The sequence below is a fragment of the Cajanus cajan genome, chromosome 7, assembly GCF_000230855.2.
Source record: "Cajanus cajan strain Asha chromosome 7, NIPB_CcT2T_4, whole genome shotgun sequence".
NCBI classification, from domain to species: domain Eukaryota; kingdom Viridiplantae; phylum Streptophyta; class Magnoliopsida; order Fabales; family Fabaceae; genus Cajanus; species Cajanus cajan.
In genome coordinates, this window is record NC_138523.1 from 48,256,364 (window position 1) to 48,283,479 (window position 27,116).

Sequence of the window (27,116 nt, forward strand, 5' to 3'; positions counted from 1 at the left end):
ACATAAAAAATTATCAGTTTAAGGTAAAAACAAACAAAAACACATCTTTTAAATATTTCGAACTTGATCGGTGTCTATTTTTCTTATGTGTTTTAACAATAATAAATAAATATTTTCAAATTGTGATATAAACTAAATTTTAGATTAAAAACCAAACAAGAAACTTAAGTATGGAAATAAAATTAAATCAACATACTAACAAGTAGGTGTAAAAAAAAAAGTAAGAGTCTTCGTGATTCGATTTGATTTGACTTTTTTTTCCTTTTTTTCTTTTTATATAAAAAAGTCACTTAAAACAAACAAAACTAATTTTTTAAGATATGATTTTGTTTGCCTTTTTTGATTTAAAAAATATTTAATTTAAAAATTAATTAAAAATATATAATATTATATCATTTGTTTAAGATCTGTATGTAAAAAATAAAATGAAAAGTTTACAAATTTATTACAGATTCTAACATTATTATTTTACTAAAAATATTTTTTAATATAATTTTAGTTATCATATTAAATAATTTTTTTCTCACATCTATATGATTTATACTTGAAATAAATTTTTTAGACATTATAAATAATTCATAATTTTTTACTCTAAAATTTAGCTTAAAAACTTATAATTTTATAAAAAAAAACCTTTAAATCAAATATATTGTCACGTATATTTGGTAAAAAAAAATATATATATATCTTTTGGTTTATAGTTTTATAATTTTTTTTTATCATATAAGTCAATGTCATATACTATGCATTTAAAAAAAAAATTATATATACATGCAGTTTAGTTTGATCTGGGTCAATTTGGTTTAGAAAAACAAAATAACAAACAAAATAGCTAGTTTATACTTTTCATCAATTTTTATTTTTATTTTTTAAGTTGATTCAATTTTAAACACCTCTTACAGACAATTTATTGATAAAAGTTGAATGAATTCAAATAAGGTGAGAGGTTTGTATCTTGTTTATAAATCTATATTGTTGATGGAGATTTTAATTTAATTTAATTTTTTCTGTTTTGTTTTGTTATCGAACAGTACCAGAAAAAATAATGCAAATATTTATTTCTTTTCCACTAAATTTCGTTTTTTTTGTCTAAATCCCCCTTCGTTTAAACATAATATTAATTTCAGTTCTTTCAATTTTTTACTTTTGTTTTGGTTTTACTATTTGTATTGAATGAGATTCTCATATATTAACATTCTTTACCTCATCAAGCATAACGTCTTCTCTCTCTCGTCAGACCCCATTTCAATATTCCCTTTTCCACTGAGTACAATTTTTCGGGATTAAGATCCTCTGCAGTTTAAAGAAAACTGCATGAGATCTCATCCATACATCTAATTTAATATTTGATGATTTTAATATATAAAGAAAAAAAAAAGTAACATTAACGATGAGATAAGAAACTGCACCGCTGCAGTTGTTTTTCCAAACTACAGATAATCGTAATTCATTTTTCGATATCACATCATGCATTCATGCACCTATAGTTTTATTCCCTACATAATTATGGTGCTTGTAGTTAATCTTCAAAGATATACTAATTTGTTTGTTTTTGGCAAAATGCTTGTTTTGGTTTTTTATGTTATCGATTTTCGAAAATTATTTAAATATTTAACATAAACTTATAATAGAAAAACTTTAGTTAGGTTGGTTAAATAATGAATTTAGACTTTGTCATTTAGAATTTCTTAAAAATTAGGTAGTTAAATTATAAAATTTAAAAGTATTTGAGTGATTTATGTATTTACGACAATAGAATGATGTAAAAGAAGTTTAATTTATAAATTATTGTAGGTATAACACTTGAAGTAATTACTACTGTTTTAAAATTTAACTCATTTGCCGACTTCAGAAGAAAAGTCATTTTCAAAATTGAATTCCAGCAACCTCTCTACCCAAGAGCAATGAGAAACAAACTAGACCAAAACGTGACTTCCACGTGAATATTCTTTCATTTCAAATATCGTTAGGTGACTTGAAAAAATCCCCAAATTCATATCAAGTTTGTTAAAAGTTAAAACAGATTGCTTAAAAGTTTGCCTCCGATTCTAGATCCACTCAAGTTTCTAAGGGTCGAGTTTGCACCCTCATTACATGTATTAATGTATATCTTTAAGAGTCATAGAACATTAAATTGATGGAAAAATTATTCTTTGTTACTTTTATTAATTGTGAAAAGAGAGTGATGATTCATGTTTTAAATTTGATTCCATACACACATAATGTGTTTGATTGGGATTTTTAGGCTCATAGACACTGACCATGCTCGTGCAAAACTTTCACAAACGTATCAACTATAATATGCCTAATTCCACCAAATTTGTCATTCAATAGACAAGAAAAGGAAAACAATATTTTTATCCTTATCTGGCAACATTCTTTAATTTACTTGATTTACAAGAATGGAAACAATCTGGATACATAAAATCTGGTTACCGGCATTTCTAAACTCTCAATATTACTTGTAACATTTTAAAATAAGTAAACTTAGTAAATCTATATACTTGATTTTGTTAAAATAATGTTTAGTTAACAAAAGTTATGAAAGTACAAATTAATTTTTAATTATCATTAAATAAATTATGATAAGACAAAAAATATTTAATAATAAGTATTTCTCCTTGGATTATCACAAAAGTTTTAAGGAATTATTAGAAGATGTAATAGTGATGCATATCAACCGATTAAAAAATTACTATTAACATGACTTATAAAATAATTATCATAAAAGTTAATAAACCTATTATTCATCATTATTTGTGATTAGATAGTGCATGATGCTTCTTTTCATCATTATAACCTTTACAGGATTCTCTTTAGTGTGATAATCCAGCATGCTAAAAAGTCATCGCACTCAACAATGACAATTACATGTAACCATAGACAACTGTGCTGAATTTCAATTTCTTTTATATAAAAAATCATTAGAACAGTTCACTTTAACTTATTTTATTTTTCGAATAACTCAAGGCATATAGCATTTTGAGCATATCCTCGAAGTAAACTAACTAAAGTGAATATATCTACACACGGTGAGTTTCTTGTCTACACGGAGTACACGAGTTAATGAATGCATTGATGCCGATGCTAAGGCAAGAGACACAGTACAAACTTCCTTTTACTCATGTAAAATGCCTAAATCAATGCCAATCTATTATTCCCCCGAGTGTGGTGGATCCCACCCCCTCCCATACTTCATTGAAACCCAATTCCTCATTATCAACACCTTCCATGTCGTAATCCCACCAGCCGCGACCATTTGCATCTGCCCATGAATAAAATATAAATAGTAATGTCTAAGATTTCAAACCCATCATCATCTATAACACAAAATATATGTATACATGTAAGTCGTACAGTGATTATAATGAGGTCTTGGCCTTTTGTTGCTAGAGTCATTTCCAATTTGTCCTTTTGGCTTCAACTTTGATTCGCCTCCAAGAACTACCACGTGCTTTCGTGCAGTTTGGTTCTCATTTCCACCTGTTAACATGTATAAAGGACCAGAATGTCCTTATAGTTTATAAGGATCCAGATTTCAAAAGTATTTGATTTTTCGATCGGAAAACTTAGTTATATGTATGATTGTATGTTGGCAGTTTTCAAAGAACTGTAAACAGAGAAACGTAGCACCTCTTTTATCTGTTTTTTTTTTTTTTTTTAAATTCTGTCCATTCAATATCAGACCACCGCAGTAAATGGCTTCATGGATATTTTTTCAGACAAACTATTACATTCACATCAATTATCCAATAACAGTAGATTCCTCGGGTAAAAAGTGAAAACTATAGTGATGTAATAGTTATGATCAAAATCATGCCTGCAACCAAGGCAAACGAAACAAGTTTCCAATTCTTATTTGTCTAAGTGTTTTACCACCAATCACAACACCAAGTTTGACAGGAAGCTACCGCTAAATAAACAAGACAAGAACAGATAAGAGAGTAAAAGTGAAAATATTCTATTTTCAGATAATTCTTTTTCACGTCCTTATACAATGCAGTACCCTACTTTTAGCCTGAATAGCTGCTCCCCGAAGAATAACAACCATCCAAGTGTTTAAGGGAATTAGTGTAAATATCCTAAGCTCTTCCAATAAAATCTTTAACCAGAGCATTTTTGGGCCTAACTGCGGCCATCCTATCAAACCTAGACACATAAAAAAGGTGTTATAGCATTAGACAGCCTCAATACACAGCTCACCCTGTATTGACGTTTATTATATATTAATCCTCTCAATATTGTATATTACGTGTTTCATATTTATTGACGTTTAATGCACGTAGACTAAAAGGAGCATTTAATGGATTTGCAGTTTTCTGTACAGACTAAAATACCCTTATTTAATATCTTATGCGTGATAACTTACTATGGGACAATGGTTAAGTATGAGTATATGTGAAAAACAATAACGAATAATACTTTGGATTTGTAAAATACTAATAGTTAAAAAAAGAAAGTAAAACATCAATGGATATCGTACAGAGGTAGTAATTCATAAATATTCAGTCAAATGGGGTTGTCAGCTATAAATAAAAAAAAAAAAACTGTCAAAGTCTCAGTTAAAAGCTGTGCTAACTGCTAAGTTATGTGCTAAGTTGATCTACATGTTCTCACGCTGAACAAAAAAAAAAACCTTTTTTTTTTACGAGAACAAACAAAATACTTAAGTCATGCTACATACTAAAGTTCCCAAAGGAAAGCCCATGACACGAACAAGGGGGAAATGATGAAATCAAAGACCCATTGCTACTTGATTTTCCAAAGATGGATTTAAAGAGATTGTCGGTATAGATTTCTCTTTCAAGCAAAATAGATTGCTCCATAAATTTTTTATGACATCAATAAGTGCTTTTTTAGGCAAAGAAGCATTTGTGCAACAATAATTCAAGAAAGGATCGGGCAATAATACTGTAATTGGAATAGCAGTTTGAAAATCATCGCTAATTTTAACTTTTGGGAAGCCCATGTCAAATTTGTTAGGAAGCAAACCTTCAAACGGAGCTTTCCTTTTCTTTGATTCTTGAATATCATCACCGACTGAATTTTCTAATTCACCAAAAGCAATTTGACTAACGAAGTCCTCTTTGTCCTCTTCAGTATGCTTGAAGCTTTCAAAAATCACCTTATCATCACTGCCACTGCCACAAATTTTCTCTTTTTCAACTTCTTTGGCAGCTCCACCCTCCTCGCCTCTTCTTAAACCCAGAGGTGACAGAAAAGGCGTCGATTTCCCCTTCAAAATAAATTAGAGAATTTCATCAAAAAAAAATAAAATAAACACACTTCTTTTATTTATTCCTTTTTAAAATTAGAGGATTTTTTTTTTTTCTTTTTAACGAAACCAAACGTATTTTCTATATGAAACAATCCTTCTGGAGCGAGATAGAATTATTCTGAATTACAAAATTCTCTCTAAAAAATTTACTACAGCAGCATACTTAATAATTAGGTCTCAAATTTCGTATCATTGTTCAAGTTAAAACAACTCATGTAACTGATGTAAGTTGATCTACATGTTCAAATAATCAATTATCAATTGATGACATAACATTAACTTTTCATTTTACAAAGCAGAATTAAAATTATTAAAATGAAAAGAAAAAAAAATTACCGGAACCGTTTGAGGTGATTTTTGCGGCTTGGGTTGGAGGAAGTGTGAAAGAAAGGGATGCTTAGTTTCGCTCTTGCGTGATGCTTGCTTACTCACGCTTTCTTCTAAACTGGTTCCAGCCAAAAAGCGTCATCAAAAAATCAATCGATTATTATTCTTTTTCAAGTTAAGGAATCGAAGAGAGGTGACTTACGGATTGCGTGGTTGGAGATTGCGGAACGTTGAAGCGATGGTTCGTTGCCCGAAAACCCTAATCGGCGATTGGTTTTTTGAGTTCATTGCATTCGTGATTTGAATGAAACGCCAGAACACGGGGAATTTCAATTCGTTGTATTCTTTGATTTGAATTGAAGGAATGAGTGTGTGTGAAAGAGAGACTCTGACTCTGGCTAAAATTTTACCGCCAATAGAAGATTCAAAATTTGTTTCGTCTGCGCCAAAAGTATTGTCTTTCTTTTTTGTCTTTGAAGTATCCACGTACCTTGAAGGCACGTTAAAAAGTGGGATAGCTGGCCTCAAGATTTAATGCGGCTGCTGAACCATACGCTAGTGGACTTAGGATTTGGACCATAGTTGGGAAAATTACCAGCGAGAAAATTACATTTTACAGAATAAAATGTAATAAATTATTAATTAAAAAATTAATAATTAATATAATAATTAATTATATATTTTATTTTATAAAATTTAAATTTTATCATAATTTTAATAATTTTATAATTAAAATTTATGAGTATACTTTATTTTAAAACTGTATTTTTTCATTTTTGGAAGAATCAAATCCTTCATAATTAGTCGAGAAGATTTATATTATTTTATTCTTTATAAAAAAATATTCTCCGCGTTATAAATGGGCATCGAAGTGCATGAATGATGAAACTTGATCCTGATCTCACTTTTATAAATAAATAAAAATCAAATAAAAACACTTGACCAGTTCAATTTTTATTTTTTTTTGTCAAAATTAAGTCGAGGTGGAGAGAGATGCCTACGAGTTGAAAATTAAATGTCATACCTATTTCAAAAATGCTTTTATTAAAGACATTTTATATATTAATATTTGTAAAGTAAAATTAAAATAGGAATAAGAAAATATAATTCATTCTATTACGTTCACTGCCAAAATGGTAAAATGAAAATTTTGTTTTATTCCAATATAAAATATATAAACAATGAAATGATACTTAAATTCCATTATATTCTAATCTACATCATTTCATTATACAAATTATTATCTATTAAAAAAATATTTTATTAAAAATACACAATTATTTTAAGAATTTATACATTTTTAAAAAAAATGAAGGATGGATTGGATAATTCAAAGCATAACTTGAATTTGTCCTAAAAATTATATTGGATCCATTTTTAACATTCAAGCTCGTTCAAATCAACAAGAAATCAAATTGGACTTATGGACAAATTAAGTCTTACTTCTACTTTCTAGATTTCAGCTATTTATAGTTTTACATATAAAATCAATTAGTAAACTTTGAAAAATGATTATTGGATTCAAGTGAAACAATTGAAGATTGCATGTCTTGTGATATTTTTTCTAATAAAAAATACTGACAACATATTTTTTCCATGCCCAATTATGAATTAAAACTTGTTAAAAAATTATATAATCATGTGAGTCTTACTTTTTTATTTAATGAACTTACCACGTTTGTAAATTTTAATAAATTATAACTAATACAAAAATTTATTAAAAAAAATGTGAGACTTATTCGTTTCTTGTTAACTATAATAACTTAAAAATAATGCTATTCATTAACTTTTCTTATAGGGATGATTGGCACGCAGATGTATCTAATTGATATCTAAATTCCCTCACAACAATAAATGCATAGAGATATATTCACTATCCATTAGGAGACTTTTAGGCTATGTTAATAGTAGAAAATAGAATAAAATAAATCAAAACATAATGAAATTAAATGAATTGAAATAGAATAAAAATATAATTCCATTGTTAAGATATTTTATAATGGAATGAAATAAATATTTCATTCCATTGTTTCAGAAAAGAAAATGAAAACTGAGTTATAACTATCTAATTCTCATTATCCTTTTTCTTATAATGTATTATCCTTAAGACACTAAAATAGTAATTTTATAAGTTAAAAATTTCGTTGCATCTTAAATTTAGGAGAAGAAAATTGAGGGATCAAGCAATGAAATGGAATGAAATTTCATCTTTCATTGTTTTTTATTCCTACTTTTACAAATCAAACATGGGAATAACTTCTCCCTCTACTCTATCCCTCTCTATTCCACCCTCTACCACCAATCCTAACATATCCAAACATAGCTTAAGGATAAGTCACTAGTCACTTATACACAAGGGCTAGTAGTAAAGGAAAATATAACGAAGTGTAGACCAGTGAGCATTTAAATAAATGATTTTTTCTCATTTTCAGCTTATACCTCTACACTACTGTTTCTATACAAACAATGCTAACCAGCTTGAACAATTCTTTTCATCCTTGTTTTGTATTTGCATTCATTTTACAAGATAAGTTTCATCGACGACCAATGTTATATCTCTTTTTTGGCAGTGCAGCTGACATGTTGCGAAGTCTATTTTTAATTTCTGTGAAGGTTGGCCTGGCTGCGGGATCAGGACACCAGCACTCTTCCATCAGCTTTTTCCACTCAGGATCACATCTTTTCGGAATTGGAGGCCTGAGCGTATTATTGACAATACCTCCTTCATTAAATAATTAGTAAACAGACTCATCAATAGAATTCAAACAAAGCTTTGCAAGAAAATTTCCTCAGATTAAACGTCAAAAACAAAAGAATTATGAGGATTTATTTAGATAAATTTCTCTAAAAGCACTTCTAGGAGAAGAAAATAAAAAGAAAAATCAAAATAAATTTCTTCATAAGCCAAAATTAGCTTATGCATGAGTTAAAAGTAAGATTTTGAAGAAGTTAATATGAAAAAACTCCCACAAATTAATTTATACATAAACTAATTTTAACTTATATTTTATTTTTCCTTCCTATTTTTTACTATTAGAAGTGTTTCTGGAAAAATTTATTCAAACAGACCCCAAGTCTTGGAGCATATACAAGTTCAATAGCATGGAGTATCTTTCTCTTAGGACAAGAATGATACGGTTCTCATGGCTAGGCTTGTTTGGCAAATCAAATGTATCTTTATTCTTTTCCACTTCTTATGATGTCAATAAGGAAGAACATATAATGGTGCATCAAAAGCCCATAATGATCTAGCTGATATAAATAAGAGAGCGATAAAATGACTATACGTAGTACTTTAATAAAGAACAAGTGAAACGTGTATGAATAAAAGCTATAGTAAATAGGTTTAATTACCTTTTTGGTCCTATAGTTTCATAAACCTTATCTTTTAGTTATATAATTAAATTTTTTTATTTTAGCACATGTGCATACCATTTTTTTTTCCTTTTAGTCTCTATATACATAAGCTTTCCTTTTTAGTTCTTATAGTTGCATAAACTTTCTTATTTAGTCCTTATATTTTCATAAACTTTCCTTTTTAGTCCCTATAAAATTAGACAACAAGAACTAAAAGAGAACAAAAATGATATGCATAGAGACTAAAATGGGATGTTGTTAACTATAGGAACTAAAAGGGTAACTTAACCTAATAAGTATATTATAATAATTTATCAGGAGGACAATTTTAATGAAGTTTTGGGATCTTTGCTTGGCAAAATTGATACTTCCTAGTAAGTTTTAAGGATCAAATGTAAAAAAATTGTTTACTATTGATTTGGGGTGCCAACTTTGTTGGAATATCATAACTCTATTGTGATGCCCTATACACCAAGACCCTTATTGAAAAAAATTAACTTCACATATGTTCTAGCACGGAAAAGTGGTTCAACCCCCCACCCCCCTCCTCTCCAAAACAGACGATTGAAATGGAAGCAAATCAAAAATGTATTTTTTATTTTTTGTTTTTTGTTGTGGGGGTGTAGGGCAGGTTACAATAAGCATTGTGTTTATTAAGGCTAAATAGCAAAATACACTACAGATGCCTGTAATAAGCAACTTCCACATTCATGACAGAAAAGATCTCTAGAGGTTATAGTTATGCAACAAAACCTTACCTATGATAGCGCCACAGTGCATGTTAGCATATGGTTCTTCCCCAGTCAAGATTTCCCACATTGCAATGCCAAATGAGAAAATATCAACCTACAAGAAACAAGAATAGACCGGCATTCAATATTACATTCTCCAAGACACTAAATGCTTTGTCCACCTGCAAGTGCTCGGTAAAAATCAAAGTAAACAAGACAGAAAGACAGATAAGTTTCTGACCTTCTCAGATACCCTACAACTGTTACCATCCAGTAATTCAGGTGCCATCCATGGAAGGGTTCCTCTGACACCACCAGAAACAAGTGTATTGCGTTTAATTCTGGATAGGCCAAAATCTCCAACCTATATATCAGACATCCACCAACGAGGTTATTCCAATAATTTTCTTTCAACAGAATTTCTAGAGGGAAAAATGAAAGATATCCAGAAAATACAGATTACTAAACAGATATAGAAAAATGAGAAAAGCTAATATTTAGTATGTAAGTTGGATAACAATTGGGATTAAATTTGTAACAATAGTTGGAAAAACTTAACAAGTAATATAAAACAGTAAATTGACTCCCATAGTTTTGAACTTTTCCTTTCATTTATCATGAAAACAAATGTTTAGGACCATAACTTGTTTAAAATCACAAGAAATTTTTTTTTTGTTTCTGTTACAAAATACCTTACATACAGGTCGTTCGGGATCACCGAGATTGACAAGTAAATTATCACACTTCAAATCAAAATGAACAATCCTTTTCAAGTGCAAATATTCCATCCCAAAGGCTGCATCCATGGCAATCATCAGCCTTTTACGACGGTCAAGCACTCTGCACAAAGCATAACTTAGCAAGAGTGGTAAATTGTAAATCTAGTTAACAGTTAGCAAGTTTAATGTGTAGGTTAGCTTACTTCTCTTTCTTCATGAGAACATTCCTTAGTGACCCATGCACCATATATTCTGTTACTGTTGCCAATGTTCCACCTGGACCATCTGGAACTACCCCATAAAATGCCACAACATTTGGATGGTGAAGAGTTGACAGAATCTGTGCCTCTCTCCAAAAATCTTTAGTCTGCAGAAACAGATGCAGAAAGCATATGGCAGAGAAACATTGTCAAACAAGAGGATTTTATGTAAATATACCCTAATGTCCAGAAAAATGAGATTTTCCAAATCAATGAAACTTATTTCCTAATTTACCATGGAGGTAATTTTCCATGCATAACTTTATACAGGCAATTGTACAGCATAAATTTGAGAGGTAAACTATATAAATGATACTGGCTAATTTAACTAATAATTTATGGGTACCTACCAACCGGTCTTGCTCTGACAATCTACCAGAGAAACAACTACTTTTTATCCTTTTAATTGCAACATCTGTTCCCCTCCACTTTCCGTGATAAACAGTTCCAAATGTTCCAGATCCTAACTCATGCAGTTCTTCAAGATCATCATTCTCAATATTCTGCATTTTTACATATGAAGCACTAGTTTAAACATAGATAAATGTGAGTTTTGATTTGCCTTCTTCTAATCCTATTAAAACAGCTTCGAGGAGAGTAAAGTAAAAAAAAATTATAAAAAAAAAGAAAGAAAGAAAGAAGAAAGAAGACATTAGTTTTCAAGTGATTAACACTCAACAGCAATATAATTTATAACTATGTTGATTCCATTTTGTAATATAAAATGTTCATGAAAATATAATTTGTTCACACACAAACACATATATGATAGGGTCAGACAGTTTCTGAGTTTCCAACATATAACCTTCTCATTCAGTTTGGCCACTAGTCTGTAAAGGGGCAAGTGGCAACAAACTTTTTGAGCCAAGCCAATTTTATTTTCTAATACAAGGAAACACAGCTCCACTCTTTACGGTTTTATCAGGCAAATGGGCCTTGACCAGCTCAAGCCAGCTACCTCTTTTTATGGCTAAGATAAGCATTTAGGGCCGGTTCTTTTTAACCCCATGAAAACACAGTTCAACAAAATTTCAAGATAAATGAGACTGGCTAGGCTGGATAGGTTCATTCTTTCTGGCCTAAACATGACCTTGCAGACAATGAGCAACCTCCTTTTCAATGCAAGGCTTTTTTTAAAACCTCAGGAAACAAAATCCAGCCAAAAAGTTAAACAGGTTGGCCAATTAAGTCAATATCATTACACCTCTAAATGAAAGGAAACACAGTTTGATTCAAATAACAACAAACAATTTAAGGAAAGCCAATTTTCTCAAGCTTAAGAAAATAAAGAATCCACCAAAGTTTTTTTCTGGCTAAGCAGACGAGCCCCTCCCCAACAATTCTGTCCAACCACCTTTCTGAGGACCTACTGATTTTGTTAAGACCAGTGAAACATCCCTCCCCTAATGCCCTTCCCAAAAAAAAACTGAATAGGCAAGACTGACTGTATTAGTATCAGAATCCATAGGCAAAACAAAACAATAGCTTTGAGAAAACTATCTATCCTTAAACAGAGTAGACAAGTAGTCAAGACTTAAATATCACTCTTTAGTAGTAAACATCATATTTCTGAAATTCAATATCAATACAATTTAGATCGCACAACATTTATACTCATTCTTGTGTTGAAAAATAGTCAGCAGATCATTTCATCAAAAACAGAGGCAAGAGAAAGAAATAATCTTTTTACAAACAAGGTAATATTAAATGAAATTTGAGCATTCATGATAAAATTGAAGATAGAAATAATAATTTTCATCTATATACCAAACTGAAAAGGTTCACCTGTAAACCATAGATTTCAGCTTCTGTTTCAGAAGTTGCTCTACCACCAGTAAGCTCATTGAAGTTTCCACTATCAGATTTTGCATGCTATCAACGTAGGCAAGAATCACACGTCAATTATATAATTAGTTATCCTGAACCATAAACAGCAACTTCATGTGCAGATTCTCACCTTACTTTCAGATTCTGGATTATCACATTCTATCCCTTTCTTTTCAGGATATGTAGGTTCAACTTCAGCCTCTTCAACTACATTTGGGACAACTTTTAAGGATGACTGGATACCTGAAGAAATATCCATTGGTCCCTTGAAAACAGTCACTGATTCTGGCACTAGCTTGTTAACACGAAATTCAGTGATATATTCGGAAGACTGATTCTTAGTGACTGTGTTTTCTCCCTTTTGATGCAGGTAGTATGCAGGATCTTCAACAGGGATAACAACCTCCCTTAGGGAAGAAAAGTCCATGTCCATATACTGAATTGCAATATGCAAATGCTGTCATTATTATATGCAATGCAAGTTTGCAGATGATTCCATGAATTCAAAAGAGATATACTTACTGAGATAGGTAGTGTGGATTCTTTGTCAGTAAGGGATTCAATATGTCGTAACTCAAAAGAACCAGGGAGAAGTGATTGACTGTCTTTTGTCTCTGACATAGAATACCTGTGATGAATGGATGATTTTTGGCTCCTCATGGATAACTCAGAAGTAGTTCTGTCTAATGGTAGACCATGTGGTTGCCCCCTCGGGTTTCTTGGGGATTCTAAAGGGATAAATGATGCAGTAGATACATCGCATTCACTGTTTTGTAAATCTGGTGAAGATGAGCAAACACCATGTGGGGAGTAGATGTACTGTATGTGTTTTAAATCTATGGCATTGTCTTGTGACATAGCTCCAATATTTTCATCAAAGAAATCATTGCTTTTATCTGCACGTTGCAACCTCTCTTTAGCGATTTCTGACACTCTCTTATAACTATCGGTCCTTCCGAAAATGGGAAAATTTTGATACTTAGACAAGTGTTCTTTCCTATCAATTATCTCTCCAGGCTGTAAGGAACATTCTTCTAAAGAACTTGAATTTTTTGGTGATGGCAAGTTGTCTCTCTTTACACCAAGAGGAAATTGCAAGGGAGCTTTATAGTTCTCATCATTCTCCTTAAGTGTCGAATTAGAACAGGCATGCAACATTCTGTAACAAGATCCCTCTCCAAAATCAGACTCTGAGAATAAACTTGATGACTCATGATGATGAGAGAGAATCTTGTTAAAATGATACGAACCTTCATTGGTAACCAAAGGTCTCTCAAAATTTATATTAGTTAGATTACATACTGCAGAAGAGACTAACTCATTACTTTTGATCCGTCTGTGAAGATGAAGATTCTCATTAGGCTTCCTGATCTGGTCAGACTCCACTATATTTTGATTATTAGGTTGGTAATTCACACATGTAGGCCCTTGTGCAAAATTTTTATAGTATGCAACTGGATCAACATAATTGGTGTTGTCTTCGTACAAAGGTTTGTCAAGTGGAACTTCTTCCACGACAAAGGGATTAATGCTTTCATTAATAGCATTATGTGGTTTGTCTATAAATATCTGTAAATTGGGATCTTTGGACTGTTCGAAAATGGGAGATAAATGAGGCATTTGATTGAATGACTTGCCTGCTACCTTCAGGGCTGTTAAAAACTGAGGACCAGGTTTTGAGAGTATACCTGCCAGATTTGGAGAGGTTGGGGAGCAATCCTTCATCTCTGAAGCAAATGTAGATGTAGATGATTCTCTATGGAAATGTAGACTGTTGTAATCAGATGTATTTCCAAACTGGCTAGTATGGCATGCCAAACTTGGCCCATTGGAGTTCTTTCGCAGGCTTGGATCCAGCATGCCATTAACAGCAACAACATAATGATAATCTGCATCACTTGGCTGATTGACTCTTGCTTCATTAGAACTTGGACTCTCACATTCATTTGAAGGTATGAGAAAAATCCTCAATCGTTGAGAGCCTCCAGCTCTTTCAAGTTCTTCATACTCCTCGATCATGTGATGAAGATCCTCATTTGAACAAACAGATATAAGAGCATCAAGATCCTCCCCAGGAAGTTGGTATTTTATAACGTGAGTTTGACTGCAAATAGCAGCAGTCTTCTTCATAAGTTCCTCCCACGTGATGTTCTTCCTGATTGAAATTATCCGCGTCTCTCCACCCACATATCTGAGCTTCCCGTCATTTGGCCTTGGTAGTATTCTACCTCCAAAACTACACAAAAACTTTATCTTCTTATAGAAAGAACCATCTGACAATACTGATCCATGAGGACGGCATGAATGAGGAGACTCAATGACATAAATAGATGGAGTATTTGATCCCGAATTAACTTGCTCACAACCATTTCCCTCAGAAAATTTACTTGATACTTGATTGGAAAATGTATCGGAAGCTTGTCTGAAACCACCAAGTTCACGATGGTATCTGTTCAAATTATTAGGGCAAGCCCTGTTGTCAATTTCAGTAGCATATCCTCTGGCTAAAGCAACATCGGACAAATCTGAGTTATTATCAGAATCTGTTCTCCTTAGCCCCAAAACCTGCTTTAGATCCTCATAAACCAGCTCATAATTATTATCTCTAATATTAAGATCCAACCTTTTTGGCAGATGCTGGTCTGCATCACTTATGATAGGAAATCTCCTTAAGGCAACCCGATCACGTAAGAACTCGGACGAAAACTCTTCACCCGTCTGTAGACATACATTGTCTACATCATTATCAGAAGAGATTTTGTCACTAAAACCAACACTCAATGCATCTATATAATGCTTGCCTGAAATGCCGGGACCCTCATTGTTCATGGTGAATGATCATATAGTTAGTTTCATATAACCACTTTTTGCACTAGAGCATTGAATTCTCGACATCTATCCACGTTTAACTTCGAAACACAAAGTCAAATAGATAAATCCTCTATCCTTAATATTCCAGCAAACAACTTATCTAACACAAAAGAGTTCACAATTTCTCATATGACATCGACCCCTGTCTTAACCACATATTCAGAAAAACAATTATGATGGAGAACAATTAAAGTCGGCACAGAAACTTGTATACTTATGATGGAGAACCAACAAATTTTCAGGGTATTCTACACAATCCTTCCATTAACAATCATTCAAAGAACAGGAATGTTCTCCACCGCCATTGATATCACCATGATCACATACTATTTCTTGTATACATGCCTGCATCCTAGTTCCATAAAGGAACTTAAGAATTTCAACCCTGCAACGGTAGGCACAGGAACAACAAAATACAAAGTAACCCATTAACCATTTTTTTTATTTCAAACAAAAGGAAGAAGAAAATAAAAAAAAAGTGTTGCAGAATTATAATAAAAGAATGATTTTGCAAAATGGGTACCTTTTTGTTTGTCCATGTAGTGAAGAAAAGAGGTTTGAAGAATGTTGAACGGGGAATGCAAGGTTTTGGGGTAGGGTTGGAGGAACCCAAAAGAGAAAAAAGGGAGTTGGAGTTTGGTTTATGTTGAGAGGGGAGAGAAAGTTTGTTTGAGAGGAGAGAGGAAGAGGAAAACGTTCCATGAGGCTCGGAGTTCCCAACGAAGATGTCGGAGGACAGTATTTGCTTAAAATAGCGCAGTAAGAATATGGACAGAGACAGAGTGCACCAAAACGAGGGGCTACTCTCCCAACTTTCATCTCATAACATTCCAAATTCTTTCCTCCTCTGCCTAGTCCATGTCATCATGCTCTTTTATATGGCAAAATTTTAAGAGATTGTTGATTAGGATTTAGGTAATTCTATATTTACAGTCTTATGATAATGAGAGTGATATAATTGATTAAATTATTTTGTTTTTAGTAGTTAAGATTTATTTTATATTATATGCAAAATTATATTATGAATGAACTCACGTTTATAATTTAATTGAATTTTTTTTTAAAAATTGGTGATTATATTAGATAATTTTACTGATGATATAGTAAATGTCATTCTTTGATAATCCTTTTATGTGATGACTAGTATTTGATTTTACTCCATATAGTGTAAATTTTAATTATTGAAATAAGAGTGAATTTTCATTGCATACAATTCATTGGGCTTAATATGTTATAGTTTAATATATTTGTTTTGATAACTCATGGAAGTTATTAACTTAGTTTGATGAATCTTATCTGCCTACACTGAGTGCTTGTCATGTGATTATTAGCTTTGAGATGTTGAAGATACAAAGAAATTCTATCAATTTTATTCAATGAGATTTGTAGATTTTCCAAGCCAAAGGTCATTTGAGTTGTTAGCATTGGCCCATTCATAGCCTTAAAATGGGTTCTGTCGTTGTGACATTTAAAATAGAATAAAAAACTCTATTTTATGTTAAAAAAGGTCACAAAAATTAATAGAGTTTAAGAATAAAAAATAACAACTATGAGAAAATAAAAGCTAAAATGTTATTTGAAACAATATGTTATAAAATGTTACAGATCAGGTTAAGTCTTCTGGATAAAAAAAAATACTTTACTAAAAATAATCAACTAAGATATGTGACAAATGTTAGTTACAGATAAAATCTACAAATACCTTGTGTGATTGTGCCTAAACTATGATGGAAAAAACACATTTATCTATAAATGCATTGACAACATACTATTTAATTGATTACATTAATTGTACCATCAAATGTGAAATTAAAATATCGCATATGCTTTTTTCTCAAAGAAAAATTACTATAAACTTATTATAAGTCATTTTTGACAAACTAATTTAAAGTTAAAAAGTTAGCTCAAAATTTTACTTTAACTTATTGAATTGCAATTGTTTGATAAAATTATTTGTGAATGTGGGGTCCTTTCTTTTTTCCTTTTCTTTTTCTTGGATTCTCACTCATTTCTCTCTACTCCTTTCCCCATTTTTTTTAACTTGCTGATTCTTGTGGGGGACCTTGGTTGAAGGTGTTGATTTGTAGTGGGAGGCTAGCTGAAGTTCTCCATCCCCGTTGATCTCCATTTTAGCTTGTTTCCATTTTATTTTTCGTCTTCTTCGTCCTGGAGCTCGGATTCTTGAACCGAGGTAAGGGAAGTTAGATTTTTGCTGCGTTTTGGCTAAAAATGGGTCTAGGGACTCATTGTGATTGCTGATGATTGATGGTTCTTGGCTAATGTGGTGAAAATGGGGTTTTAGGGGTTTTCGGAGTTTTTGGAGAAATTTGGGGTTTTCTTGGATTTGTAGTTGCATGTTGAAAATGAGGTGTTTTTCTTGATGTTTGCTGAAAATGTGATACTTTGAACCGTTTGCATGTGGATTTTCTGGTAATTTTTGTAGGTTTTCGTCAAAATTTTCGAACTTGGGGAAGTTGCTGCTGAGCTTCGCGCTGGGCACTGTTCTTTGTGCCGGGGCGCGTGACCTTTAGGGGCTTCATTTAGGCAAGCCCGCCGGGCGCAAAGGTGTGTGCGCTGGGCGAGCTTGAAAATGTGAGCCTCTGGATGGCCCACGCCGAGCCTGACTTGAACTGCGCCGGGCGCGATATCGGTTGTAACATGTTTTAAGGTTTCTGGCACTGCGCTAGGCGCGTGTTTAGTCTCGCTGGGCGCGGAGACTCCTTAGGAGTATCTGCCAGGAGGGCGCCGGGCGCAATTAGAATTGCGCTGGGCGCGAGGCCTTAGTAAATTTATGTCTTGCCCATGCTGGACGCGGGTTAGGCCACGCTGGGCGCGTGAGACTCCCTGGAGTCTCTGCCTGGGCATGCGCTGGGCGCAAAGCTGAATTGTGCCAGGCGCGTGAGAGCCTTGGGCTCTCTGGTTGGGTCACGCTGGGCGCGAGTACTCTTGCGCCGGGCGCGATGGCCCCTGGTGCTCTCTGGTTGTGCCACGCCGGGCGCGACCATGAGTGTGCCGGGCGCGTATGATGATGATGATTTATATGCTGATAGTTGTTAAATTTTGCTGAAATCATAAATAAATGTTGTTTAATGCTGAACTAAGCTAAAATTGATGAATATGCTGTGCTGACTAGATGATAATGCTGAAGAATGTTGTTAAGCTGTAATAAGATGTATATTGCTGTGCTGAGCTGGGCTGTGATTGATGATGTTAAAATGCTGAATTATAGTATTGCTATGCTATAGAATGATAAGCTGAGTTGTGAGTAGTAAGCTGTGTTGAATACTACTTGGCTGTGCTGTATGCTGATATGTCGTGCTGTGTTGTGAGCTGTGTTAGCTGAGCTGTATGTTGATCATTTGCCACTTTGTGGTACTGTTCAAGCCGCTATGTCGGTGCTGTTATTAGCCACTATTGTGGTGCTGTTATAGCCGCTAAGTCAGTGTTGTTATTTCCGCTACGCGGTGCTGTTATAGCCACTTGAGTGGTGCTGTTATTGCTGCTAAGCAATGCTGATATTGCCGCTTTGCGGGTGCTGATATTGTTGAATGCTGTGGTGTAGTATAAGCTGTAGCTGTTTACTATCATATTGCTGTATATGTATGTTGAATTCTTTTCACTAGCTTACCCTTTGTTGTCTCCATTATGTTTGGACTATAGTGATCATACTATGTATGGGAGCAGAGCAGAGATAGGTTGGTGGTTGTGGTGAGTCTTCAGCTGGAAGGCGGAGCTGAGCTGTTAGATGTTTTGTGTTTAGCTACTCGGTGTAGTGGCTTTTGTTGTATTTTGAACACTTTAACTCTATCCAAATTTGGAATTTGTATATGTATATATTATAGAGCCTATATGTATACACTTGTTCCTTTCTGTGTGGTGTTTCTAGTGTGCTGTGCAGTGTGTAGTGACCAGCTGGGTCGTTACAGTCGAAAAAATCAATAAATATAAAATGACAAATAAACATGTTTATATGACATTTTTATATAAAAATTAAAATTATTTTATTGAGAAAAATATATTTTTCGACATATTTTAGTTTTAGTTTTTAAATAATTTTAATCTCTTTAATTTTGATTTAAATTATTTATTTTAGTTTCAGTCGTTATATTTTTTCACAAGGTATAACGTGTACATGTATTATGCTATTCCTTTTATTTTATATTTTAAAATGTCCCCAATCGACTTTAAAATAGAATAAAAAAAAGCATATGTCTAAGTAGACATCTTATTTTCATTATGTTAATAATAATTAGCGCAAATTTTTTAATAATATTTCTATATATTTTTAATTTTTTTAAAATAAACAGTTAATAATAAGAGGGTGAACAATGAACAATATTTAAGTAGTTGCAAAAGAGTAGTTTTAAAAAGTGAAAGAAGAAAAAATAAAAACTAAAAAAAATTATGGCAATAGAAAGAGTAATTTCAAAGGTTTTTATCTGATAACAGAAAAAAAAATGTAAATAGTATAATGACTAAATAAATAGTGCAATGATGTAATCTAAAAATATATTCATAAAATAATATAAGAAATAAAGTAAACTTATCATCATTATCAATATCTTAAAGTATAATATTAAAATAATAAGATAAATATTATAAATACTATAATGGTTAAAATAAACAATATAATATTTTTTTGACTGAATAAGTAATATAATATTAAATAGAAAAAATGGCAAAAGCAAAATAAATTCCTTTTCTTGTTAATAAGAAGAGAAAGAAAAAAAGAGAGAAATAAATTAAGCCCTACCTATATACATAAATTAAAAGAAATTTTAACAAATATTTAAAAACAAAAGTAAAATAAAATATAAAAACTTAGAAATTATAATTTCTAAAAAAATTTGAGATAATGTATAACAAATGCCACTAGCTACTAAAAAAAGCTGGTTTACCAAATACAATTAATAAAATCAAATAAATTTCCGGTTAGTAAAGAAAATAGCCTAAAAATGCTTGTGAAAAATAACTACAATCGAGTAACTTTTCAACTAATATAAAAATGAAAAAGCTTGTAAGGACATGAAGTTTCATTAAATTGTTAGTAACGAAAAATTTAAATTAATATATAAACCACTTTAATAAATTATTATATTTTTTATTATTAAAAAATTAATATTTTTTATCAAACTCAAAATAATTAAAGAAATTAAATCAATATATATTTTATTATATAATTTTAATTTTAATTTTAATTTTTAATGACCTAATAGTAAAAATAAGAAGGTAAAAAGTGCTGGGAGCAGGGGGAAACCAGAAAAGAAAATAATCGCTCGCAAGTCGCTTTAGTTTAGCATTGGCGGGAAAAGCTGCAAGCCAAACAAAACAACACAGAGTCGAAAATGGATATATGAAAATCCGAAAAATAGAACACAGAAAAGAGAAGAGAGAGAGTGAGTTTGTTGCAGTGTGAGAAAAATGGTGGAAGGTAGCTTCAACACCGATATCCATAGAATAATCGTAGCCATTAAATCCTCCGAGGCAAGCTTCTTCTCCTTCTTATTATCTCTGTTTCTACTTGCATACAATACTCTGTCACTGTATACTCAGATTTTAGGGTTTTATGTATAGGTTGTCGAGGAACGCGTTCAGTTGTTTACCGATCTCGGACGCATAGACTTGAAGAATGTGTCCGAGTCCGATCATGTTTCCGTCATTAACTGCCTCGTAGTATCCTTGTTTGATTTTTTTCCCCAATCCCCTAATCCATGCTTGTTAATTCAAAACTCGTGCAAACTCCGTTGGAACTTTCTAATAAATTAACTCGTAGCATGTTTACTAGTTAGATTCCTTATTATTTTTGGAGATGTTTGGAGAAATTTTTTCATAAGAACTACTAGAAGATGAAAATAAGAAGAAAAAGCGAAATGAATTTTTCCACCAAGTTAATATTAATTTCTGCGCATGTTAAATTTTAGGTAAGTTAGTATGAGAGAACTTTTACGAGTGTATATATTAGTTTTAGCTTTTTGGAGAAGTTTATTTCATTTTTTTTTTATAAATTTTTTTCTCTTATAAGTGCTTACTGAGAATTTTAATGATTTTCATTATCGCTCATGTTTGAAAATTTAAGATTCACGGAAATTCAAGAAATATGCATAAAACTTACATTAATTGTTGTTTGAATTTAAGAATAAGGAAGAGCCGGATAACTTGATAAAGAAACTTCACGACCTTATCTATCATCATACTCTTATGCTATTTTGGAACTCTATTACTTGTCTGCTTCATTGCTTCCGCCTTAACAGCAAGCTTGACTTTTTGGGAGAACTTCACATGTTTGGATGTGACCCAGTGCATGCTAAATAGAAGCATTATGCAAGTGGCTTTGAGGTATATAGATTTTAACCTATCAAGTTGCTTACCACAAATTCTCACTCTTGGAGCCAAGGTATCTCTTGTCTCTTCTTTTGCTTTCTCTTTATCCGTACCGTTTATTTCCTAATCCTTTAAGACTTATACATCTCCTAAGATATGTATTTTCTTGTATCACAATTTCTCTGTTAGGCCTGTGTCTGGTGTGCCAAGCATCTGAAGATGAGCCTCTTGTCAACAGAAGAATCTCAGGAAGATGAACATAGCAATGTATTTTACCAGGTAGTAGTTCTTTGTCATAGACCGAACTCTCAAATAATCCTTCAAAAGCATTTTACCTTTACTAAAAAGAAAATGTTTCTTACTTGGCTGTATGTTTTTAATAGTTCCTCTATATCGTTCTGTATATTTTCCTCTTGATTAGTATTTTGGATTTGATCTCTCCTTTACTAGCAGTATAAGTAACTCTTGCAAATTCCTTTTTCATATCTTTAATATTTGTGAGTGAACTGTAAAAAGAGCAGTTATAAAACTGACTCTTGGGTGGTTAGTTTGTTATAGGTGTCTTTATTCTATAAATAAGTCACTTTGCTCCACTGTCAAATAATGAGAATCAGTTACACATTTTACAAATTTTCTGTTTCTCTTTTCTCTCTCTCTATCACTCAATAATAGTATATATTGTTATTTCCCCAAAACCATGAAAAGTAGATATTTAAGAGATGCCTTTGCTGGACAAATATAATTGAATGTGAGTTTTCTTTGATCTAAGCAGGGAAATAAGAGATAATATTTGTATTATGTTTCTCTATTTCTTTTTTGCTATATTTCTTTTTTCTGGCCATGCAATATAGCAACATGCTCAAGAGGATTACTTATCTGAAGTAACATTGGACAATGAAGGACAACAGAAAAACAGTGAGAGGAAAACTTGAGTAGTCTTAGTCTCAACTCAATTTTCAATCACTGTTCACTACTCACTGGTTGTCATTATTGATGAAATATTGAGTAGCTGGCCTAGCACGTGCTGATAAAAGCACAGAGCATGGGAAAGTAAATTATTAGCAGAAATCCTAAAAGATATATTTCATGAGTTTTCCTGATAAGCACAGAGCATGGGAAAGTAAATTATTAGCAGAAATCCTAAAAGATATATTTCATGAGTTTTCCTGATGAAAGCTTTTACTATTACTATTATTATTATTATTTTTATTATTATTATTATTTTGCTGGACAAATGCAATGCTCAGCTACAGTCTACAAACATAGCACCCTTCACATGTCACTTTTCCAATATTCTGAAGCCCCTTGAATATGAATTGAACAGTCGAAACTCCAATGTGTTGACAGATTCTTTTCTTATGTGGTATTGGTTATATAATGGTGGTGATAGAAAATGTGGTTGATCTTAATAAAAAGCACAAGACTTTTGATTTTTAAAGCTCTTGAAGGAATTGCTTGGTTTCAGCCTTCTTGGATTGGAACATTCATTTGATAATTTTCCTAGTGACATCAATTTTTACTTAGTTATTTTCATGTTATGCAGCTTCTACTGGAGATCCTAAGGTTTTCTGCATCAACATTTTCAAATTTGTTGAAATCCTCTGATTTTCGTGACAAGGAATCACTGGACATTGTTGAAATCTTCATTTCAGAAGCATTAAATCTAACTAAAGATTCTATATCAGATGCTAAGGTAATATGTTCCTCTCTAAAAAAAGCTTGACAATGTGGGAAAATTTTATATTAGACTATTTTAGAGTATTCTAGATGATATGTTAGGATTTATTTTTTATTTTATAGTTTTTTTTCTTAGTTAATTAGGATCTTTGTGTTTATAGGTCTATCAAATCATGTAAATGGGAATATTATTTCCTATTTTTATTTGTATTTGTTGCATTAAACCTATATAAAATGGATTCCACTGTGTAGTCAAGACTCACGGTTTTAGCCTCTCTTGCACATGCATTTCTTTCTTTCAACACTAAGCATAGCTATTTTATTCCCCTAAGCAGAAACTTCAATCATTTGGATCAGAAATATTGAAGGTTGCACACATGGTCATTGATGCTGTGGTAAAATTGTGCAAGGCACGTTCTGAATTAGCAAACTGGGAGGGCAGTGATGAAAAATGGTTGAGGCTTGACAAGCCTACCACTGTCAACCATGTTATCAACATAACAAAATGTGCAATAGAAAAGCTGTCTGATATTGGTGTCGTTGCTGCAAATGAAGGTGGCAATTTTGTCAATATTCTTAATGTCTCCTGGAAAGGTGTCGTTTCTTTGCTTCAAATTGGTGGTGGACATTTTACAGAAGTGAACGTAGCAAATATAGTGTTAACTTTGCTTGAATTGATATTGGAGCCTCTGAAATGTGCTGCCCAGGTTTGGTCTTCATCACTGAATGAAGCCATTTCTGTAACTGAAGCTAAAAGGATCTTTGTCCCAGTGAAATTTTACCTAATTAATGCTGTTAAAATATGCTCACTGTATCCTCATCAGGCCTGTACAGTGTACAAGGAAATTGCACTGTGTGTTCTCAAAATCACATGCTTTTGGATTTTTGTAAGCAATGAAAACCTTCTGAATTGTGCTTCTGTGGTAATTACCGAATTATTGGAGGAAACAACATTGGATCTGCTATTATCTTTGCTAAATTCTCATGAACTGAAACTGGAACAGAAGCTTGAGGTGCTAGAATGGTTGTTAATTAATAAAGGGGATTCTCATTCTGACCTCGATTGTGCAACCTTTAGTGATTGTAATCTTGCATGGGTCAATGATATCTTTTGCAATAGTTGTGAAAGTATGAACAGAACAAAAATACTAATGCTTGGTCGGGTTGTACTTTTTATTAACTTCCTCAGATATTCTCTCGGGCTTGATGAAGATGTGAAAGTAGCAATTACTCAGAAGCTCCATTGGTTTTTGGATATTTTAGTTGAGGAAGATGTCTATTCTCACATACTTGTTTTACGATTTCCTTTATTGTATGGCTCTGGAAAAACAGCAGAACTGGTGTGGAATCCTATGTTTACTTCCCTCTTGCAAGCATTCAAAACCTTCATGATTGTGATCTCTTCGAGCACAGCCTGGGAGGGTTTGGAGTCTTTCTTACTAGAGAATTTCTTTCATCCTCACGTTCTATGCTGGGAGATTGTGATGGAATGCTGGTGCTTTGTGCTCCGACATGCTGAAACACAAATGGCAAACAACATCCTTAGCAAACTATGTTCATTACTTAAGCTGCTGGCATCCTCAGACTCAGTTTTCCTGCCTTGTTCTTCCTTCAGAAAGTTGGCAAGATCAATATGCATGCTTTTAAACTGTGTTTCACAATCAATGGTTAACGAGGTGTACATGTCTCTTGTTGGTGATGGGAGATCGCAGTTGTCATCAATTTTTTGTTTGGCTCTGTTCATGGAAGGTTTTTCACTTGATTTACTAACAGATGAGTTCAAAAAAAATTCCATCAAAAAAATCTTGTCTGATTATTTTGACTTCATAGACAACTTTGATAAAGCATCATTGGTTGCATGCTCCTCTGGTTTGTTTGGTGTTCCAGTTTTTATTCTTTCTGCTTCTTTGCAATCACTGTAAGTATTTCGGTTCTGTTACATTTCATCAATTTTTGGATTATTATAAGTCAAAATTGAATATATGACGTATAACCTTCATTAAAAACACAACATTCATACCATTTTTGCCATTAATTTGTGTTATTGTCTCATTGTTAATTGTATGGTGTGCATACAGAACAGCACATATGGACATGTACATAAAAGGATTTTGATTAGTTCTGGACAATTTATTCTGTCTTCATATCAAAGACTCCTTAAATATTGGAAGCAAAAATCAGATTTGAGTTTGATCTCTCACATGCATGTTTCAATTGATCTGAATGTTTTACCTATGGACTTGATTTTCCTTTATTTCAACTTAATTCCTTTTATCCTTTCACTGAACCGGAATACTATATTGGTGCCAGCTCTAAGACTAGTCTTCCCCGCACTGAGGAGGGACCATCTGATATTGATACAAGGACCTTTAAGTTTTTGGTTGCAATTTCTTCTAATTACAAAAGTACTGTAGACAGAGTAATCAAGGATCATCTTCTTCAGCTCTTCAGTGAAACTCTAGGGATCACCTCATATTTGGAACATGTGTATAAATCAACTGATATCGAACAAGCCATTACACAGATTGAAAATATCTTTTTGTCTGAGCCTCCAGCCCTTTTGTACAAATGCAAACCACATTTGGCTCAATTCCTGGCAGGACTTGTACACATGGAAATTTCAGAAAGTGATGATGATGCTAAGAGCTGTGCTGTGTGGGAATTGTATCACTTGCTCTTGAAAGAGCGGCATTGGGCACTCATTCATTTGGCAATAACCGCATTTGCATGTTTTGCTGCTGGTACTAGCTGCAATCAGTTATGGAGATTTGTTCCACAGGATGCAGCCCTTTCATATGATATAGTTTCAGGAGTGGAGGCAACTAAGGAAACATTTATGGCTGAGTTTGGAAAATTTCTTAAAAAGGAAATAGCTCTTCTTACGGTTGCACCAAGCCCTGAACAGCTTGAGCTGCTAGGGAGAGAAGGTCTTGTGTTGAAACAAATGATTCGAAAGATTCCAGCCATTGCTGAAGAGAGAGAGAGATGTGAGATCATGGAAGTTGATCACAAAAGCCAATCAAATAAAAAAAGGAAACTTCCTGATGGAATTAGTAGAGGAGTGGAATTGCTGAAAAGCGGTTTAAAGATTATTAGTGACGGTCTTTCCCAGTGGCAAATTAATCATTTTGATACCACTGAACTGCATACAAAATATTTGATACAGTTTTCTCAACTTGAAGACGTAATTACGCACTTCGAGGAATTGACAGGGAACAGTGAGGTATGTTCGGCTTCTATTCAGAGTATTTCTCGAGGTTGATTATTCAGTAAAATTTAGTTTCTCCTTACTCCTTTTCTATCTTGTCTTTATGAGCAAAAAAAATATAATTTGTTTGAAGACTGATAATCAAATTCTATTAAAAAATATAGTTAATATTGTTTTAAAAGAATAGCTATTGTATATTTTATGTAGCATAATTTTTAGAATAAGGTTTTCTAATTTCTATACATACATTGTATAGTGTACATGTAATCCCATCTGTCTTTGTGGAAAAGTGTGTTCTGGTATTTGAAAATTCATTAGGTGATGGACCATTGGATTGGTGTCGTATGTGATGGTATTCAGTAGCTACCGTCACTATTCGCTAGCAATTGATTATTTTATGTCCATCCTTCATTTTATAATAGTTTCTTAAATTGATTAGTTTTTTCTTTTTTTGCTTTAATTTAAAGTCGCGAATATTTATGGTACTTGTGCAAATACGAGTCAGTCAACTAATTCAATTGCAAGAAGCAACCTATTTGA

The 27,116-nt window shown here is 32.5% G+C and overlaps 3 protein-coding genes across 5 annotated transcripts; 1 reads left to right on the forward strand and 2 right to left on the reverse strand.

Moving 5' to 3' along the window:
• Window positions 1-2,888: 2,888 nt before the first annotated feature.
• On the reverse strand, window positions 2,889-6,059 carry LOC109805246 (RNA-binding protein). Its single transcript, XM_020367267.3, has 5 exons — window positions 5,808-6,059; window positions 5,615-5,723; window positions 4,993-5,236; window positions 3,358-3,483; window positions 2,889-3,265 (listed from the first exon to the last, which is right to left on the reverse strand). Exons 1-5 carry the CDS (start codon window positions 5,891-5,893, stop codon window positions 3,141-3,143), a joined length of 690 nt encoding a protein of 229 aa, XP_020222856.2. The 5' UTR covers window positions 5,894-6,059; the 3' UTR covers window positions 2,889-3,140.
• A 1,725-nt stretch (window positions 6,060-7,784) lies between these two features.
• LOC109805125 (PB1 domain-containing protein tyrosine kinase) lies at window positions 7,785-16,222 on the reverse strand. 2 transcript variants are annotated; one of them, XM_020367108.3, is made up of 10 exons: window positions 15,894-16,220; window positions 13,022-15,755; window positions 12,630-12,935; window positions 12,458-12,544; window positions 11,023-11,175; window positions 10,616-10,779; window positions 10,386-10,533; window positions 9,935-10,057; window positions 9,721-9,808; window positions 7,785-8,327 (listed from the first exon to the last, which is right to left on the reverse strand). In XM_020367108.3, exons 2-10 carry the CDS (start codon window positions 15,326-15,328, stop codon window positions 8,140-8,142), a joined length of 3,564 nt encoding a protein of 1,187 aa, XP_020222697.2. In that variant the 5' UTR covers window positions 15,329-15,755; window positions 15,894-16,220; the 3' UTR covers window positions 7,785-8,139. The 2 variants fall into 2 exon arrangements, with proteins under 2 accessions (XP_020222697.2, XP_020222698.2); XM_020367109.3 differs by lacking the exon at window positions 10,386-10,533 and having other exon boundaries at window positions 8,188-8,327; window positions 15,894-16,222.
• Window positions 16,223-20,644: 4,422 nt separating this feature from the next.
• Window positions 20,645-26,995, forward strand: LOC109804742 (holliday junction resolvase). Of its 2 annotated transcripts, XM_020366575.3 has the most exons (7): window positions 20,645-20,854; window positions 20,945-21,043; window positions 21,630-21,764; window positions 21,881-21,970; window positions 23,235-23,384; window positions 23,704-25,286; window positions 25,679-26,995. In XM_020366575.3, exons 1-7 carry the CDS (start codon window positions 20,792-20,794, stop codon window positions 26,628-26,630), a joined length of 3,072 nt encoding a protein of 1,023 aa, XP_020222164.2. In that variant the 5' UTR covers window positions 20,645-20,791; the 3' UTR covers window positions 26,631-26,995. The 2 variants fall into 2 exon arrangements, with proteins under 2 accessions (XP_020222164.2, XP_020222165.2); XM_020366576.3 differs by lacking the exon at window positions 20,645-20,854 and having other exon boundaries at window positions 20,950-21,043; window positions 21,626-21,764.
• The last annotated feature ends 121 nt before the right edge of the window (window positions 26,996-27,116 follow it).